The sequence below is a fragment of the Puntigrus tetrazona genome, chromosome 12 (assembly GCF_018831695.1).
Source record: "Puntigrus tetrazona isolate hp1 chromosome 12, ASM1883169v1, whole genome shotgun sequence".
In the NCBI taxonomy this organism is placed as follows: domain Eukaryota; kingdom Metazoa; phylum Chordata; class Actinopteri; order Cypriniformes; family Cyprinidae; genus Puntigrus; species Puntigrus tetrazona.
In genome coordinates, this window is record NC_056710.1 from 9,655,311 (window position 1) to 9,671,439 (window position 16,129).

The 16,129-nt window shown below is 36.2% G+C and overlaps 4 protein-coding genes across 4 annotated transcripts in view; 2 read left to right on the forward strand and 2 right to left on the reverse strand.

The window, feature by feature from the left end:
* The window catches only part of thrab (thyroid hormone receptor alpha b), a 628,197-nt gene that overhangs the window by 343,658 nt on the left and 268,410 nt on the right, over positions 1-16,129 (reverse strand). The window lies entirely within an intron of this gene.
* Positions 1,359-7,652, forward strand: mfsd8 (major facilitator superfamily domain containing 8). Its single transcript, XM_043253393.1, has 12 exons — positions 1,359-1,724; positions 2,048-2,121; positions 2,470-2,513; positions 3,006-3,246; positions 3,682-3,795; positions 4,659-4,803; positions 4,924-4,982; positions 5,111-5,219; positions 5,297-5,431; positions 5,903-5,997; positions 6,445-6,671; positions 6,777-7,652. Exons 1-12 carry the CDS (start codon positions 1,669-1,671, stop codon positions 6,993-6,995), a joined length of 1,518 nt encoding a protein of 505 aa, XP_043109328.1. The 5' UTR covers positions 1,359-1,668; the 3' UTR covers positions 6,996-7,652.
* zcchc4 (zinc finger, CCHC domain containing 4) lies at positions 7,448-15,970 on the reverse strand. Its single transcript, XM_043253343.1, is given in 15 exon segments — positions 7,448-8,132; positions 8,421-8,553; positions 8,649-8,700; positions 8,773-8,848; positions 9,022-9,143; positions 9,227-9,279; positions 9,282-9,326; positions 9,677-9,824; positions 9,922-9,994; positions 13,752-13,807; positions 13,809-13,833; positions 14,220-14,498; positions 14,652-14,734; positions 15,577-15,695; positions 15,799-15,970. Coding segments are annotated over 15 exon segments (1,455 nt in total). The 5' UTR covers positions 15,893-15,970; the 3' UTR covers positions 7,448-8,035.
* si:dkey-219e21.4 (tripartite motif-containing protein 14) lies at positions 10,042-13,792 on the forward strand. Its single transcript, XM_043253345.1, has 7 exons — positions 10,042-10,334; positions 10,637-10,809; positions 11,236-11,325; positions 11,440-11,670; positions 11,775-11,794; positions 11,944-12,086; positions 12,643-13,792. Exons 1-7 carry the CDS (start codon positions 10,262-10,264, stop codon positions 13,233-13,235), a joined length of 1,323 nt encoding a protein of 440 aa, XP_043109280.1. The 5' UTR covers positions 10,042-10,261; the 3' UTR covers positions 13,236-13,792.

Genomic DNA, 16,129 nt, shown 5'->3' on the forward strand with positions numbered 1-16,129 from the left:
GATACTAAACTATTACAAATTTTACATAAATATACATTATTATAATAATAATAATACTTAATGGGAATTCTAATAATAAATAATAACTGAACTAAAATATCAAATACTATTACTGTGGGTAAAAAAAAAAAAGATTTATTCATAATGGTTTTTCACCCTTTGAAGAGAATTATTAGAAAAGTTTCATGACAGTGATGCCGCTGCTGTAATAAGACTGTTTACCACTTTGAGTTTGTTCCTTTGCTTGGTTTAGACTTGGGTCACAGCTGAGAAAGCCACTTCACACAAGTAAGTAGATTCATGGGCTAAAAAGCAAACTGTGTCATTGTTTGGTCTGCATGGTTCATTTTTACCTGCTATCACCATCTTCACTTCGTCTTCAGTTCACAAACTCATTTTAGGTTGATGGTTGGATTGGATAAAATGTTCCCTTATGTGGGCCAAATTGTTAAACATTAGTTTGCTCCCAGTTGTCAGGGATATGGTCCTGTTTTCCTCCCTGTCCATGTGTTCTGTGACCCGGTTTCTCCCTCATGTTGTTAATGTCAGGTGTGTCTTGTAATTGGTCCCTTGTTAGTCTGTGTATTTAAGTTTCAGTCTGTGTTTGTCGGTCTTTCTATGTCTACATGTCAGCTTCAAAAGTTTGTTGACTCCGTGACTCCAGCGTTCTTCCAACCTGAGCGTCACGCCAAAACCGAGCTGTTCTACAGAACCCCACCAGAGAATTTTTTTTAGAATGTTATACAAAAATGTGCTTCTAAATATTGATAAAACTGATACATTAATTTACAAATATGTGCATCTAAAATGTACCGTCTCTTTATGGAAATGTTGTTCCTGTATATGCTGATGTCTGGATTAATATTCAAATAAACATATTTGAACGATTATGTGACACTGAAGACTATAATAATGGCTGTGGAAAACTTCACCATCACAGGGATAAATTATATTTGCAAATCTAAATTAAAATAGAAAGTACTTATATTAATATTTTATTATTATTATGATTATTTATTATTTTACTATTATTTACAATATCATGCTTTTCTTTATTTCTTTATTCTGTAAGGATATATGGGTAGCCGATAAATATAAAAGTTGGTGTGACATAGCAAAATGTACATACAAAAATAACACATGAGAAAAATGTATATCTTCATTGTTTTCACACAATAGGAAACATTCATTCATCACCAATATGGGTATTTGACAAATAAAAATTGTACCATGTCCTGAGGTGTGACACACACACACACACACACACACACACACACACACACACACACACACACACCATTATTTAAAAAAAACACGAAAAAGAGAACTACTTGGGACTTTTATTTTGAAACGAACGTCGCGGATATTTACTGTTTCTCACTGTTCACGTGTGACAACGTTCAGATGATTCGAAGTTTGCGCTGAATCAACAACACCAATGGACTTTAGACCGCGCGTGCGAATCACTCTTTAACACTACTGTGCCTATAACAGCTAAAATGGGAGTATTACACAAAGATCTAATTGCGTTTTCTACTTATCTGTTGTGCAAGTCTACGCAGCTTGCAGTCAAGTTAACTTGATTATAAAGAGCATGTCAATGTAAAGAGCTGACCTTCAATGAACCGAGTCTTGCCGTCGTTTTCGCTAGCTGCTTAATCACTAATAATGTCTCTTGTGGAGTCTGACGAAAACACTCCGCTTCTCAGAGGCGATATCACAAGGTAAGTTCTGAAAGTTGCATTTGCAACGTCGCAGTCTGATCTTGTCTTCTCTCCTGAAATAATGTCTAAATTGAAAATATTTAGCTCGAGAAATCCAGAAATCAAGTCATGGCAGTTTTAAAATTTTGGTGTGAAAAAGTGGAGTGAAGATATGAATGTTATATCGTTCATAAACTCCTGCCATAATACTGGTATAATGCATGAAATCATTGTAATTGAATATGCTTAAGTGTAGACATATTAAATGTAAACAGTCAAGAGCTATGACTGTTAATTGTATACTTAGGCATGCATGTTAATAAAGTGTATTTTTTTCCTGTAAGTGGTGGGGATGCAGACAGAAGCCGCTGGAGGTCCATCAGGGTCATGTACTTCACTATGTTCCTTAGCAGCGTTGGTAGGAAACATGTTCTTACAGACTTACTGATCAGATTACAGTGCTGTGCAGATGTATTGTGATGTCGTCTTCGCTGAACAAACATGCATCTGTTCATTTTGAACCTGAAAACCTGCTGTAACCTGCAAGATTTTTGTGCAGTATCAGGACTTGCTGTGTTTAATTGTACACTGTTCAGTGCAATCCAACATTTTATGCCTTTAAACCTCATAAAAAAAGTAGAGGTGTAACAGCAGAAATCTGTTGCAATTACAGTAGACAGAAAAATCAATGTTAGTTGCGTTGTTTGTATAATACAAAGTACATGCATGTAATATGTATCACTGATTGCATTGTTTATTTTCTTAGGTTTTACGATTGTAATCACTTCCATATGGCCCTATCTGAAAAAAGTAAGTGCGATTGCATTTGCACACACTATATTACATAATGCTCAGGCTATGTATTTTGTAAGTTGATGCATTTCTTGGTAATTAAACTTGTTTCCAGCAAAATGTTCTACTGCTCGATTTACAGAAACTGAGTGTATTACAGGCAGGCTGAGATTTGAGTCGAGTGAATGTTTATTGGTATGGCAGTTCTGTAAAGAGTATGATTTGCTGGGTCAAGCATGATGTACAAACTGGAAGTTAAAAAGGGAAGTAGGTATAAGTGCATTTCTTTTCTAAGAAAACATGACAGTGACTCCTTAATGCAGCAACTGAAACCTGTTCAGTTTTTAGATTATCATTCTCGGGGGAAATGACAAAGGTTTCAATTGTGAAGCACGAAAAATGTTTTTTTTGCGTGTTTGATCGGTTGACTAAAATCAGTTGCACAGTAATCTTTCAGGTTTTGTTACTCTGTGAGTGTCAATCAGTCATGCTCTGTATATCTTTTTTTAGGTTGATGAAAATGCAGATGCCAGTTTCTTGGGATGGGTGGTTGCTGCGTATAGTTTGGGTCAGATGGTGGCCTCACCACTCTTTGGACTGTGGTCCAATCACAGGCCTCGACGAGAGCCTCTAGTCTGCTCTATATTCATCAATGTCTCTGCTAACATTTACTACGCCTATGTCTACCTACCTCCTTCACACAAAGAAATTCACATGCTTTTGGCTCGTACGTTTGTGGGCATTGGAGCAGGTAAACTAATATACACATCTCGTTTTTTTCTTTTTAGAGAAGTGAATGTTTTTCTTCAGCAGTGATGCATAAATTGATCAAAAGTGACATTTTATAATGTTACAACCATCTATTTCAAATAATTGCTGTTCTTTTCACCTTTTATATTCATTGAAGAATCCTGAAATCCTGTGTTTCCACAAAATAAATTGTCATATTAAAATGATTTCTGTAGGTCTGTCTACAAAGTCATGTGACTTTGCAGACTTAAGTAATAGATATTGAAATTTCAAAAAAAAAAAAAAAAACATTCTAACATTTATTTGACACAAAAATCTTAGCAAATACTGATGTAATTAATCTTTTATTTATTCATTTAAGTATTACTTTAACAATTATTATCAAGCACAAGGTGAAGTATTTTATTTCTATGCATTATGCTTTTTTTCCCTGTAGGTAATGTAGCTGTTGTGAGGTCCTATGTGGCTGGTGCCACTTCCCTGAAGGAGAGAACCAGTGCAATGGCTAACATGAGTGCCTGTCAGGCTCTCGGCTTCATTCTTGGCCCAGGTTTGTGTAAAAGCATGTTAGTTGCAGAATGCATTTGAAGTAAAAATGGTCTACAAAAACAGTAATTGTTCCCAACTTTGTTTGATAGTGTCTTTTTAAATAGTTTAATAGGCCTTTAAAAACAGGTGCATCTCAATAAATCAGAATGTCATGGAAAAGTTCATTTCGGTAATTCATCTCAAATGAGACTGAAGTAGTTTAAGTCTTTGTACCACTGGGCAACAGTCCAGTTCTTCTTGTCCTTAGCCCAGGTAAGACGCCTCTGATGTTTTCTGTGGTTCAGGAGTGGCTACACAAAAGAAAACGACAACTGTAGCCAAATTCCTGGTGGCTCTTCATGCCTTGACCCCAGTCTCAGTCCATTCTGTGCTTGACAAGCCTCATAAGGCTATGGTTCTCTTAGTTGGTTGTGCATCTTTTTCTTCCACTCAACTCTCTGTTAACATGCTTGGACACAGCACTCTGTGAACAGCCAGCTTCTTCGGCAATGAATGTTCGTGGCTTACCCTCCTTGTGAAGGGTGTCAATGATTGTCTTCTAGACAGCTGTCAGATCAGCAGTCTCAAACTGAGAGACCACTTTCCTGAAGGCTCAGGAAACATTTGCAGGTGTTTTTAGTCGATTAGATTATTGGCATGTCACCATATTAAAGTTTTTTAAGATTGTGGATTAGTGGGTTTTCGTTAAATGTGAGCCCAAAACATTACAATTAAAATAACCAAAGGCTTAAAGTACGTCAGTCTGTCTGCACTGAACCTATTTAACAATTACTCAATTACTAAAATAAATGAACCTTTCCATGACAGTCTAATTTATTGAGATACACCTGTAAGTCAAAGATGTTGACTGTGCTGATTTCTCAGCCCTACAGGCTGTTTTGTCATTCATTGGAGAGTCTGGCTTCAGTGTGAAAGCCATCCAGCTTCAGGTTAATATGTACACCGCTCCAGCGCTGTTGGCAGCCTGCTTCGGGATCATTAACATTCTGCTGGTTATATTAGTCTTGAGGTAATGATTTAACATTTGGCAGTAGTTACATGATCGTATATAAATACACATATATTTGAATGTGTTTTTTATTGAATTAAGCAATGCATATAATTGATTTTTAAATTTTTTTTTATTTAGGGAGCACTGTGTGGATGACCATGGAAATCATATCCGTGCAATTAACTACACCTCAGAAGGTACGAAAGTTGTTTTAGGGTGTAAATACTTGAGCAGTGCACTGCTGCATCACAAGGGTGGCACTGTGTAGTCTACTCATGTAATAATTCAAAACATTTTACGCATTGTTTTGTCTTTCTGTCTTTAGAGCAAGTAGATGTGGCTCCTGAGGTTGAAGGTGATATCGATCAGATCGCAGTGTTCACATCTAATGTCCTTTTCTTTGTCATTCTCTTCATTTTTGCTGTGTTTGAAACGTAAGTGATGATACTTTAATCTACACTCATTTTTAAAGGCTAATTAGTTCATATTCATGTGTATTGTTTCCCTTCAGTATATCTACTCCTTTATCAATGGACATGTTTGCATGGACGAGGAAAGAAGCTGTTTTGTACAATGGTATCATATTGGCGGCCATTGGTTTTGAGTCCATCCTCATCTTCCTGGTTGTAAAAGTAGTCTCAGCACGGTAAAACATTTTTTGCTTTTGGTTATTGGATTTTGGTTACACTTTAGAATAGGCAACACTTATTCACTATTAACAACAACTTTTGCCTCAAACTACTAATTTGCTGCTTATTTGCTAGGTAGTTAAGTTTACGTATTGGGAAGGATTAAGGTGGTAGAACAAGGTAATGTTAAAAGACCCTAAAGTGTTTTTTTTAATGTAATTTTAAACATTTAAACATTTTTACCTGCTTGGCTACTTCTGTTTGACACGTTTCAAGTATATGGTGCCATAAAACCTCTTACTAGAGGTCATCTTAGCAAATCTTTGGTGTTGGTTGCATGTTTTTTTGCTGTACCCAAAACATATAATGGATGTTAGCAGTTTTTGAGCACATGACTTCCTCATTGCTCGTAGAGGCTGACTGATCAGACCTGATATAATCTGTTCTTTTTTTTATTTGTGATTTTTTTATTTTATTCAGGGTAGGAGATCGCCACTGCTGCTCGGAGGCCTGATTCTCATATTTGCTGGTTTCTTTATCTTGTTGCCATGGGGAAATCAATATCCTAAAATACAGTGGGCAGGTAAGGCATCTAAATATATCTCCAAAGCTGGTTTCCAAGTTATTTTTTTTATTAAAATAGCAATATACATTACTGTTGAAAAATGTTTTTAAAGGAACAATTTTTATTCTGCAAGGATGCATTAAAAGATCAAAAGTGACAGTAAAGTGACACCTTATTTTACAGTGTCTTTTGTTACACAATGCATTTACTTGCTTCAGTAATAACATATTAAAAAGATCTCGCGACAGTGATGAAATAATGCTTGCGGTAATTCAGTTTTGCTATCATAAATATAATTGATATTATAAAATATATTTCAGTAGAAAACGGATGATACTGTATATTTGATTTAATAAATGCTTCCTTGGTGAGCATATGAAACTATGAATCACTACACTTTTGAATGCTAATGTACAGTATGTTATATTTTAAATATGTGGATTAAACAAATATCCCCATTTACAGCCATTGAGAATAACACCACACCAGAAATACGACTGGCACACACTCCACCCTCAAACGCTTCTCTGGAGCCCACTGGATGTCCGTCTGAACAGACCTGGTGCTTGTTTACCCCTGTAATTCATCTCGCACAGTACATTGCCTCTGACATCCTGATTGGAGTGGGTTACCCCACATGCAACGTAATGTCCTACACTTTATACTCAAAGATAATAGGCCCCAAACCACAGGTAAAACGCTTTTCTTTTAAAATTTCAAATCTCAAATTATAGTAACGCGATGATTTGTTAAAGTTAATGCTGTTTGTTCTCTTCCCCAATTGTGTGTAATCTCAGGGGGTTTACATGGGCTGGCTGACAGCATCAGGAAGTGGAGCGCGGACCCTCGGGCCTGTGTTTGTTTCTCACGTCTACACCATCCTGGGACCCCGATGGGCCTTCAGCGTCATATGTGGCATAGTATTAGCTGCAGTTGTTCTTCTGAGTGCCATGTACAAACGACTTATCGCCTTTTCCATACGCCACGGAAGGATAGAAGATGAAAGTCATGACTGACAGGTGCCTCCACCAACTACTAATGGACAGTTCGGAGAAGTGGGCTTGACTTAAATATGGAAATCGTTTTTTTTTAAATAGATAACTGTATAAAGTGTGGAGCTTTTCAAGCATAATCATGGTTCTGAAGTAGTAAATATCTTGATATGTTGAAGTATAATTTTCCTTTTTAGCTAAACTGTGAACCACTTGTAGCAGCATGACATGGACTGACACCATATAAAATCAAACAATGGCACACTCTAAAAAGTCCCATGTGAACGGCAGTATTAATGATTTGGCAGCTCAGTGGGTTATGAAGCATCGCAGATGACTACTGTGCATAATGGATTATGATTGTTTTGGTTTTAATAATCTATTTTATTAACTTGAATTTCTGGCGTTGTAAAGTATTAACATGTGTTGGATGATTTACTCTCATTTGCATTGATAGGACAGGCTTGACACAGATGTTGAAGTTTCTTTTCTTTTTAATAACACTAAGCTTAAAAAGCACACAGGGTGCCGAGAATCACTTGAGTTTTTGGTGATTATAAGCTGCAAGACCACTGTATTTTAAATCCAGCTTTTGTTCTGTTTTTTGAGTTAAAGCACAACATTTCCTGAGAAATGGCAATAAATCGTTCCTTTAATGTTTTTAAAAAAAGTGAGGCATGACATGCTTTCCAGCTTTTTTTTTTGCTCAAGTTTCTTTAAATGCATTAAAAATGATATGTTTCAACAAGAAATAATTTTTGTCCGTCACATCCATTTCAGTGGTTGTATTCAAACATTTTATCCACAGATCGTCACATAAGATGGAACAAAGCTTCTTTGAAATGTTATTCCAGCCCGTGGATGGTTTGTTCACACAACGTGTCTATTGTACTGGGAAGGTTGTAGTGTAGGATGAGCTTGTGACAAAAACAGAATGCAAGAAGACAACTATGTACTTACACAACAACCTTCTTGTACATCAATAACCCATTTCACACTCTCTGAGCTCACTTTTTCTGATCATGATGCAGTTTTCAGCAGTCACAAATCCACTGTGAACAAGCTCAAGTAACCGTTCTTTTCCTCTTCTTCTTAGTTGTGAATTTGTCAGCAATGTGTTTTAACAGGCCTGGAGCAGCATGACCACCTGGCACAGTCATTCTGTTGACAAAAGTGTAAGAATTATAATTTATATATTAGATTTTTTTCATTTTAGTTAAAATAATTATAGTTATTTAGTTATAGTAATTTAATGTTTTTTTTTTTTTTTTGTCATTTGTATTTAAATTGACTTCAGTTTTAGTTATTTTAATACATTAAGTTTAGTTATTTTAGTAATTGGAACTAATGGAAATACATTACTTTTTAAATATTTTAATTAAATGTTTATTTAAATTGAAATGAACACTTTTTCTTAAGTTAACTATAATAACTCTGGTTTATACTCACCGTTTATTGTGTTTCTTAGGACAAGCTCTAAGTTTGTGTTTTTGGCTGCCGCAGTTGAAACATCCAGTTTGGCTCGGACCACAAGGGTGATCGGGGAGAGCGCAGTGACCACATGAGGAACAATGACGCCACGCTGGAGAGAGAGTAAGAGCGGAAAGAAAATGAGAAAGAGGATGAGAAATAACCACATTAGCAAACATCATCTTAAATGAATTCAGATTTGCTTACAAGGCTTCACACATCGTCCACATTCATCACAGTGCCTCCATTCTCGCCCATCCTGTGTAATAAATAGGGAAATGTCAGTTAATCTGCTCCTATTCCATACATTGACTAGGACATAAGCATTTACCTTAGATGGGCATTTGTCACACTTTGGGCAGTGTTTGTTTCCTGCTGACACATGCCTCTCACAAACACCGCAAAATCTGAGAAGGATTGAAAAAAATAGCTGTAAATTTGATACCAGCCTAAAGCAGTTTATAAAAGCATTTATAGCTAATTCCATTCAAAAATCAAATAATGAAATGCACGTTTAATCCTATGAATTTTAAGACTTTTTTTTATGCATCTCTTCCGATCAAAAATGATTTTTGTGCACCTGTAACCTTCATCCTCTGGTAGAATGATATCTTTAGGGCTCAGATTCGTGAAAAGGCGAACAGGTGACTGCTTACGGCCTGTCTTTCCATGTTTATATAGAGGATGATTATCATAATCAACCTGTGAATAAAGAATAACACAGGACTGTAATACCCTGTAAATGTATTATTGTATTTATTTATAACACAATATTCCTATAATACCTGGTAATCCAGCATAGAGAAGGAGGGAAAACACTCCAGGATACGGGATTCAAGAAGTATGGGAAAATCCATATCATTGGCATCTGACCTTCATCGCATACTAAAAATCAACAAGATTATGAAGTCTCTGAGCCAATTTTCCATTAATACTTTTACCCTCGTGCCATTTTAAACCTGTATCCCTATTTCTTCCATGGAATATAAAAGTAGAACTGTGCTGGTCTCTCCTATGCAATTACAATAAATAGGGGGAAATTGCGGGTTTCAAGTTTAAAGTATGCGGAAATACCATAAAAGTAATTTGAACCTATATGATAACTTTGTGCGATATTGCAATTTTACTGATCAGATAATTCAACCGCATTTGTATTTTAAAAGTAAAGCATTAACAAGTGCAAAAAAAGCAAAAAAGGCATGCATGCTTTTGAAAAAGCGTATACTTTACTATACTTTTATTCAGATTTTTCCAGGTGATTGCCATCTGAGAGAAGCTGTTGGCTAGCGGCTTCACTAGGCCTCCGAATGGGGGGTCTGTTATCATGGCTACCTTGGCTCCTTCCTCCTCACGCAGAAAGCCTTGAAAAAACATGAGAGCTTCCTGCAAAACAGCGTATCGTGACTTATCAGTATGCGCTACGTTTGACCACATTTGACCACATTTGACGTCAAAGGAGTTTTTTTTTTTTTTTTTTTACCTCATCATCAAAAAAGTGATGGTTGAACATATTATACTGGCAGAACTCTTCCTGCCCATAAAACTGGCAATACCTAAGAGGGTAAAAAAAAAAAAAAAAAAAAAAAAAAAGGTTAATGCTTGAAAAATACACGCAATGCAAGTGTCAACATGCATTTCAGAGGAGCTAAACAAAAACCACTGCTCTTTCCAAACCCTGCAGCAGGTCAACAAGTCTGGAATTGAGCAGACATAATCCTGTCAGCTATAAAACATTGCAAAATTGTGCACACGCATATTCACATGCAGCAGGCTTTGGCTTGTTAAAAGGGGTTACACACCTTTTTTAACACATTCCTCGGATGAACATAGCAGTGCTTGCAGGAAGACGGCGACAACCAAACACATTCATTAATTCTCTTATCCGTCTCTTAGGTAAGTCATTTCATTGCATATTATTCCAGATTCAGGAAAAAACATGTGATTTGATAATGTGTTAAGACATACGCTGTATGTGCAGGCTGCTCAAAAATATGATTTATGCATTGGGCTATGCAGATATAAATGCAACTTTTGGCATTCAGTGTGTTCTAGTGAAGGCTTGCTGTGACATTTTATGCATTGGCGAGAAGTCAGAACAACTTGTTTGCATTTCCTCTAAAAAAAATTTGGGCTTTTTACATTTCATGCATTAGATTCAGCTGCTGTACATAATGACACAATTATGATCCCATTAGCTCAGAGGACACTTGGAGAGATGGCAGAGGAAGACCTTTGGCCTTTATCAGAGGAAATCAGTTCCTTCTGTCTGGTTACCGAGGCTCGTTCAGGGACACAAGTTACCCAGCCCTTCCCACGCTCTCCAAAACTGATCAGGAGAACCGGAGCCAACTCTCCAAAACCATCAGAAGTAATGACAGATTTTCTAACCTGACAGACCAAAAAATATAAGAATGTGGTCAAGCCAGAAACATGTTGTTGTTAAGGTTGAACATGTGCTCCCTGGCTGTAACAATGAAAAACAAGCTCAAGACTTTCATTAATGTTCAAAAATATGTGGTTGGTAGGATGTTTTTTTTGAATGTTTAAGGATAAGTCTTAAACTCACCATGTATTACTGTACAGTAGTCAACATTTAACATCTATTTTGGTTGTAGATTTTGGGACCTTTTTGTTGATACGTTGCATATTTTCAAAATATATACTGTATGTCTGTGTACACACACACACACACACACACACACACACACACACACACTTTACACACACACATTAATCTTTAGTTGCCCAATCGGTGCCCAGCACTATAAGTAATTACAAATTATTGTGTGAACAGCTGCCAGTCTGGTTAGATGACTTAAAGAAGGAGAAGAAAAGAACAGAGTCTCATCTGGAATCTATAAAAAAGCGGCAAGCAAACCTGAATGTAAGTGAAACCCTGTTGGGAATTTGATTTTAATGGTGAAAAGTGATCTGAAGGTCTGTCTGACAGCTAACTTGAATTGTTAAATAACTAATGAATCGTTCATCTCTGCTGAAGACAAACTCGGAGGCGATGAAGCAGAAGGTGCAGGAGTGCTTTGAGGAGCTACATATGGCTCTGCAGGAGGATGAGAAGGCCGTTCTGGACATGATAGAGCAAGATCGCCGGGAAACCAGCAGTAGACTAAATCGAATTCTTCAAGACTGGAATCAACACCTCAGTCTCCTCCAGAAACACATCAGCACTATTCAGTCAGCTCAACAGAGCCCAGGAGAATCCATGAAGCAGGTAAACCACCCCAGATAAGATGTTCCTTTCATGTTATAATAATAATAATAATGTTCAAATGTATGGATCACATATATTTTCTTTTGCATGGTCTCTGCTTTCAGCCTTTACCTGAGGATTTTACGTAAGGCCATATTTTCCTATTTTGGATTTTATGATGGGACTTTAATAAACATACTTATAGATAACTACGTTTCAAAACAACATGTCTTTCCATGTTCTTTTCGATAGGCAAACATGCTGTACATTTAATTCCAATTTATCTTTAACTAGATTGACTAGCTGTCGTAAGAAACTGGACCCAGCTGAAGAGGAGATAAAAATGAATGAAGAAAGGATCCATAAGCTCATGAAGGTTCTTAGGAACATTACCAAAGATCTGAAAGCCCAGCTCCAACGAAAGAACCTGCTTCTGGGTACAATACACTATCAGCCTCCAAAACACATAAATCAAGTTAATGCTAAATATATTCTATAAACATAAAACATCTTATACATATCGTGTGAGTGGATATATACACTGCTCAATATTTGGGAATCAGTAAGATTTTTTGATAGAAAGAAATTAATACTTTATTCAGCAATGTCACATTAAACTGACCAAAAATGACAGAAGGGGCATTTATTATTTTACACGATTTATCATTCAATTTATTAATATTGGTATATATATATATATAAATATAAATTCAGCTTTTCATCACAAAAATAAAATACATTTTCATATATATAAAATTTGTCATTTAAATTTTAATAATATTAAAAAGAAAACTAAATCATACTGATCTCAAACTGTTAAACAGCAATGTATATCCTGCATACTATAATTAAAAATATATATATTGAAGTTTTAGACTGTATTATATATCTCATTTATAATATAAATACTGTATTGAAAGGATTAGCTAAGAGACAACAAGAAATGTTTAAAATACGCTTTATGTAATATATTCTTGCCTTTCCGTTTGACAGACTCCTTTGAAGTGGCGATTGACAAACAGACATGTCACAAACAGATCAAGGTGACCTCAGAAGGACGGGGCCTGTGCCTTTCCTCAGAGGACCGCTGTGTTTCCAATGAACCTCTAAGGTTTGATCAATTATACTGCGCCTTGGGCTCTGCTGCCGTTACATCTGGGCAGCACTACTGGGAGGTAGATGTGCACTGCTGTTCATCGTGGGCTGTGGGCGTGGCTTATGGCAGCCTACAGAGGAGAGGCCGGGACAAAGGTGCCAAACTTGGACGGAACAGGTGCTCGTGGAGTCTCGAGTTTCAAAATGGGCATCTCATGGCCTGGCACAACGATCGACATGTGGCACTACCCGTCACAGCGGCTCGGGCAGCACCGAACAGAGTGGGGGTGTTTGTGAAGTATCAGAAGGGCCGTCTGGTGTTTTATGATGCTGAGACTATGAGAACGCTACAGGAGTTTTCAGCCGTGCAAACAGCTGTGTTTGAAAGAGCACATCACCAGTTTACTGAGCCTCTCTACCCAGCTTTCCGCTTTTTTTCACCCAAAGACAAAAGCCATTATCATATGGAAATATGCGATCTCAGTCTTTAATTAATATTAGCGGTAATAAAAAAAAAAAAACGTGCCGTGTAATTTTTGGTCTCTGATAAAATTAAGTTAATGTTTATTTCAAGCAGAAATCTTTTGTAACATTGTTTTGCTCTAATTAACAAGTCTTTACTGAGCAAAGTACATTATATTTCTTAGATAAAGGACTTAATGATCATTAACAGTTAATAACAGTGCATGCATATAATATATAGGCCTATGTTTTCACCAAAAAAAGCAAAGGTTATCAAGGTCAACAGGAGGAAAAGTCTATTCTTCTATAGCTTATGTAAAAATAGAGTGTACTATTTAATAGAAATGTATACTAATAAACATAATACTCAAGTCTGGTGTGGTGCACACTTTTCACAGAATTTAATTCTGTCTATGTGGCTTTTTAACCTTGCATTTGCAACAAATTATAGGCAGTTGATTAATATTACACAGTACTTAACTGTATTATTACACTTTAACACGGACACCTTAAAATGTAACCGAAATATTTAGTATTGTGTTTACCTGTAATCAATATCCAGCAATAAACTCTTCATCGCAGGACTCTTGCCCTCCGTATTTTAGTAACTTGATCAACTCATGTAATCTGTGAATGTGTATGAGAGAATCTTCAATTATAAAGTAAAATTGTGGAGATATGTTACTGATTGTACATTACATTGGATATTTTGCCAATTTCATTGACTGGAAAACACTTGCACACACTTTAAAGTGCCCCTATTATGGGTTATAAAAGCTTCATATTTTGGTTTTAAGAGTCTCAAACATCGGGTTAACACAAATGCAAAAACACTTTCATTTTCTTATAATATGCATTCATTTAAAGCAGTGTTTGTGATGATTTAGAGCTCCAGGATGTTTTCATTCACTTATAGCTGTCACACACTGCATGAAAGGACACTTTCAATAATCCATAAGAGGGGCACTTTAAGATATGTAGACATTTGTACAGCAGTAACTGTTTACACTTACCGTGGTGTCCCGACACAGAGAATTTTCTGGAAACCTAACCCCAAGAGCATATCCAGAAGAAAATGACAGCTCCGATCCGCAAACAGATACTGTGCATGACTCTTCTTGTTATCTAGCGGACACAGAAGTAGACTGGGCCTTTTCAATTGCTGCACTGTGATGTCCTCAGAAAGTGCCTTGTGTTTGGCATGATTCGCCCATTCCCCGGGAAGAATCAGCAGCTGACAGTCCACACAGAACCTTCTCTGCTCCAGTGGGAGACCAACAAACTCTCTAAATCTGTATTAGAAACAAATGTGCACATATGAAAGGCTTTTGTGTGTAGTAGGATCTCTGGTACTGTTTTTGTTTCAGTTTTCAGTCATTTCCTCTTTCCATAAACAGACATGCCAGTATCTTATTTGTTGTAAAGTTTTAAAAATAGTTGTTTACCTGGAGCAGTGTTCCTGATGACTGAAAAGAGGCATCTTGGAACGGTTCTGTTGTTCTCTGGCAAGCATCCTTGCCTCAGATATCTGAAGCATAAATTAAATGCATTAAGTGAATGAAATACTAGTATTCATGTGTGTTTTTTTGTCTACTTTTAAGTTTTTATTTTTGTTGAATTAATGTCTTACATGCTTGTATTCAGCTGTCATATTTAAGCTTATTATATTTATCTTATAAAGCTTACAGTACATATTTGGTACATGTGTAAATCCAAATGTACTACTATGCGTCTTCTGTTGCCTGACTGACTGATATTTTTTACTTCAATTCTGTCATAACTTTTAGATTTGTATAAGGGTCAAAGACATTTAAATATCAAACAAAATAAATGTTACATAAAGGAGATTTTATATACATAAACGCATTAAATACAAGTGTCTACTTGAATAAAAAATTTAAATGTGGGTAAAATGTCTCATTGTCATTCAATGCAAAACTTAGATTTCTGTAAAAGTTAAAACAACAGATTTGTATGTATTAAAGTATATAAAGACGAAGTAAGCTCACACATTTTTATTACATTGTACATTAATAAATTCTTTCTGACAAATGGGATTGTGGCTTAGTTTAAAATGCAAGTAAGAAGTATTTGGGGTGCAAGTAATGACATTTTCGTGTCTGTTTTCTGTATGTCATGGCATATAATAATGTAGTATATGGTATTTTTGTTTTTTACTGAAAAACAACGCTGTATTACACTTATAGCTTTGATGACTTGCTCATTTGTTTCGATGTCTTTAAACCATAAAATTATTCCATGTCAGGCTTAACAGGATTTAATATATATTTTTTAAGTTTGCGTATACATTTCTTAGTATTTCATGCAAACCTGTGCAAAACCTAGTACAATAACAAATACTATATTAACCTTTTCGTCTGCCCACTGAAAAAAGTTGCAGTCTTTTCTGTCCCGACAAGCAGAACACGCATAAAATCTCCTTCCCTTGTCCTCACCATTTCCAGTTTTCTCGAACAACAGAGCTGGTCCTGGGAAAAGCACGCATCAAAGATTACATGTGGCCTTACTTACATTTTAGAACAAAAAAACGAGACGATTACGAAACCGGTGAACGTATAATTGAGCTCATACCATGTGGACACCGCGGTGCCGTTTTGTCCTTTTCATGCTGAATGATCACTTCTATTCCGCCACCATCCACGACATCATCCAGTATTTTACCCATTTTGCCAGTATTTTGCCGAGAAACCTTACATGTGAGAATCAAAACACACGCGTGTTTGACAGGAGGCTGCCATCTAAATGCGTCGCACATATATGACGTCGCATAACGTCGGCTAAACGCTTGTTTTTTCTTTACTATTTTATACTTTTTATTTCTTGTTGTGTCATCATATATTGCGTATTTTCCCAAATAAATAAATAAAATAAAAAATAAATAGTTGAAAAAAACAAACAAAAA

Bases quoted from the DNA above. Each gene is read 5' to 3' on its own strand.
- mfsd8 (XM_043253393.1), top strand. From the start codon at position 1,669: ATGTCTCTTGTGGAGTCTGACGAAAACACTCCGCTTCTCAGAGGCGAT. The intron at 3,796-4,658 runs GTTTGTGTAAAA...CTGATTTCTCAG, and splicing joins CGGCTTCATTCTTGGCCCAG to CCCTACAGGCTGTTTTGTCA. The intron at 5,998-6,444 runs GTAAGGCATCTA...CCCCATTTACAG, and splicing joins TCCTAAAATACAGTGGGCAG to CCATTGAGAATAACACCACA.
- si:dkey-219e21.4 (XM_043253345.1), top strand. From the start codon at position 10,262: ATGAACATAGCAGTGCTTGCAGGAAGACGGCGACAACCAAACACATTC. The intron at 11,326-11,439 runs GTAAGTGAAACC...TCTCTGCTGAAG, and splicing joins AGCGGCAAGCAAACCTGAAT to ACAAACTCGGAGGCGATGAA. The intron at 11,795-11,943 runs GTAAGGCCATAT...ATCTTTAACTAG, and splicing joins CCTTTACCTGAGGATTTTAC to ATTGACTAGCTGTCGTAAGA.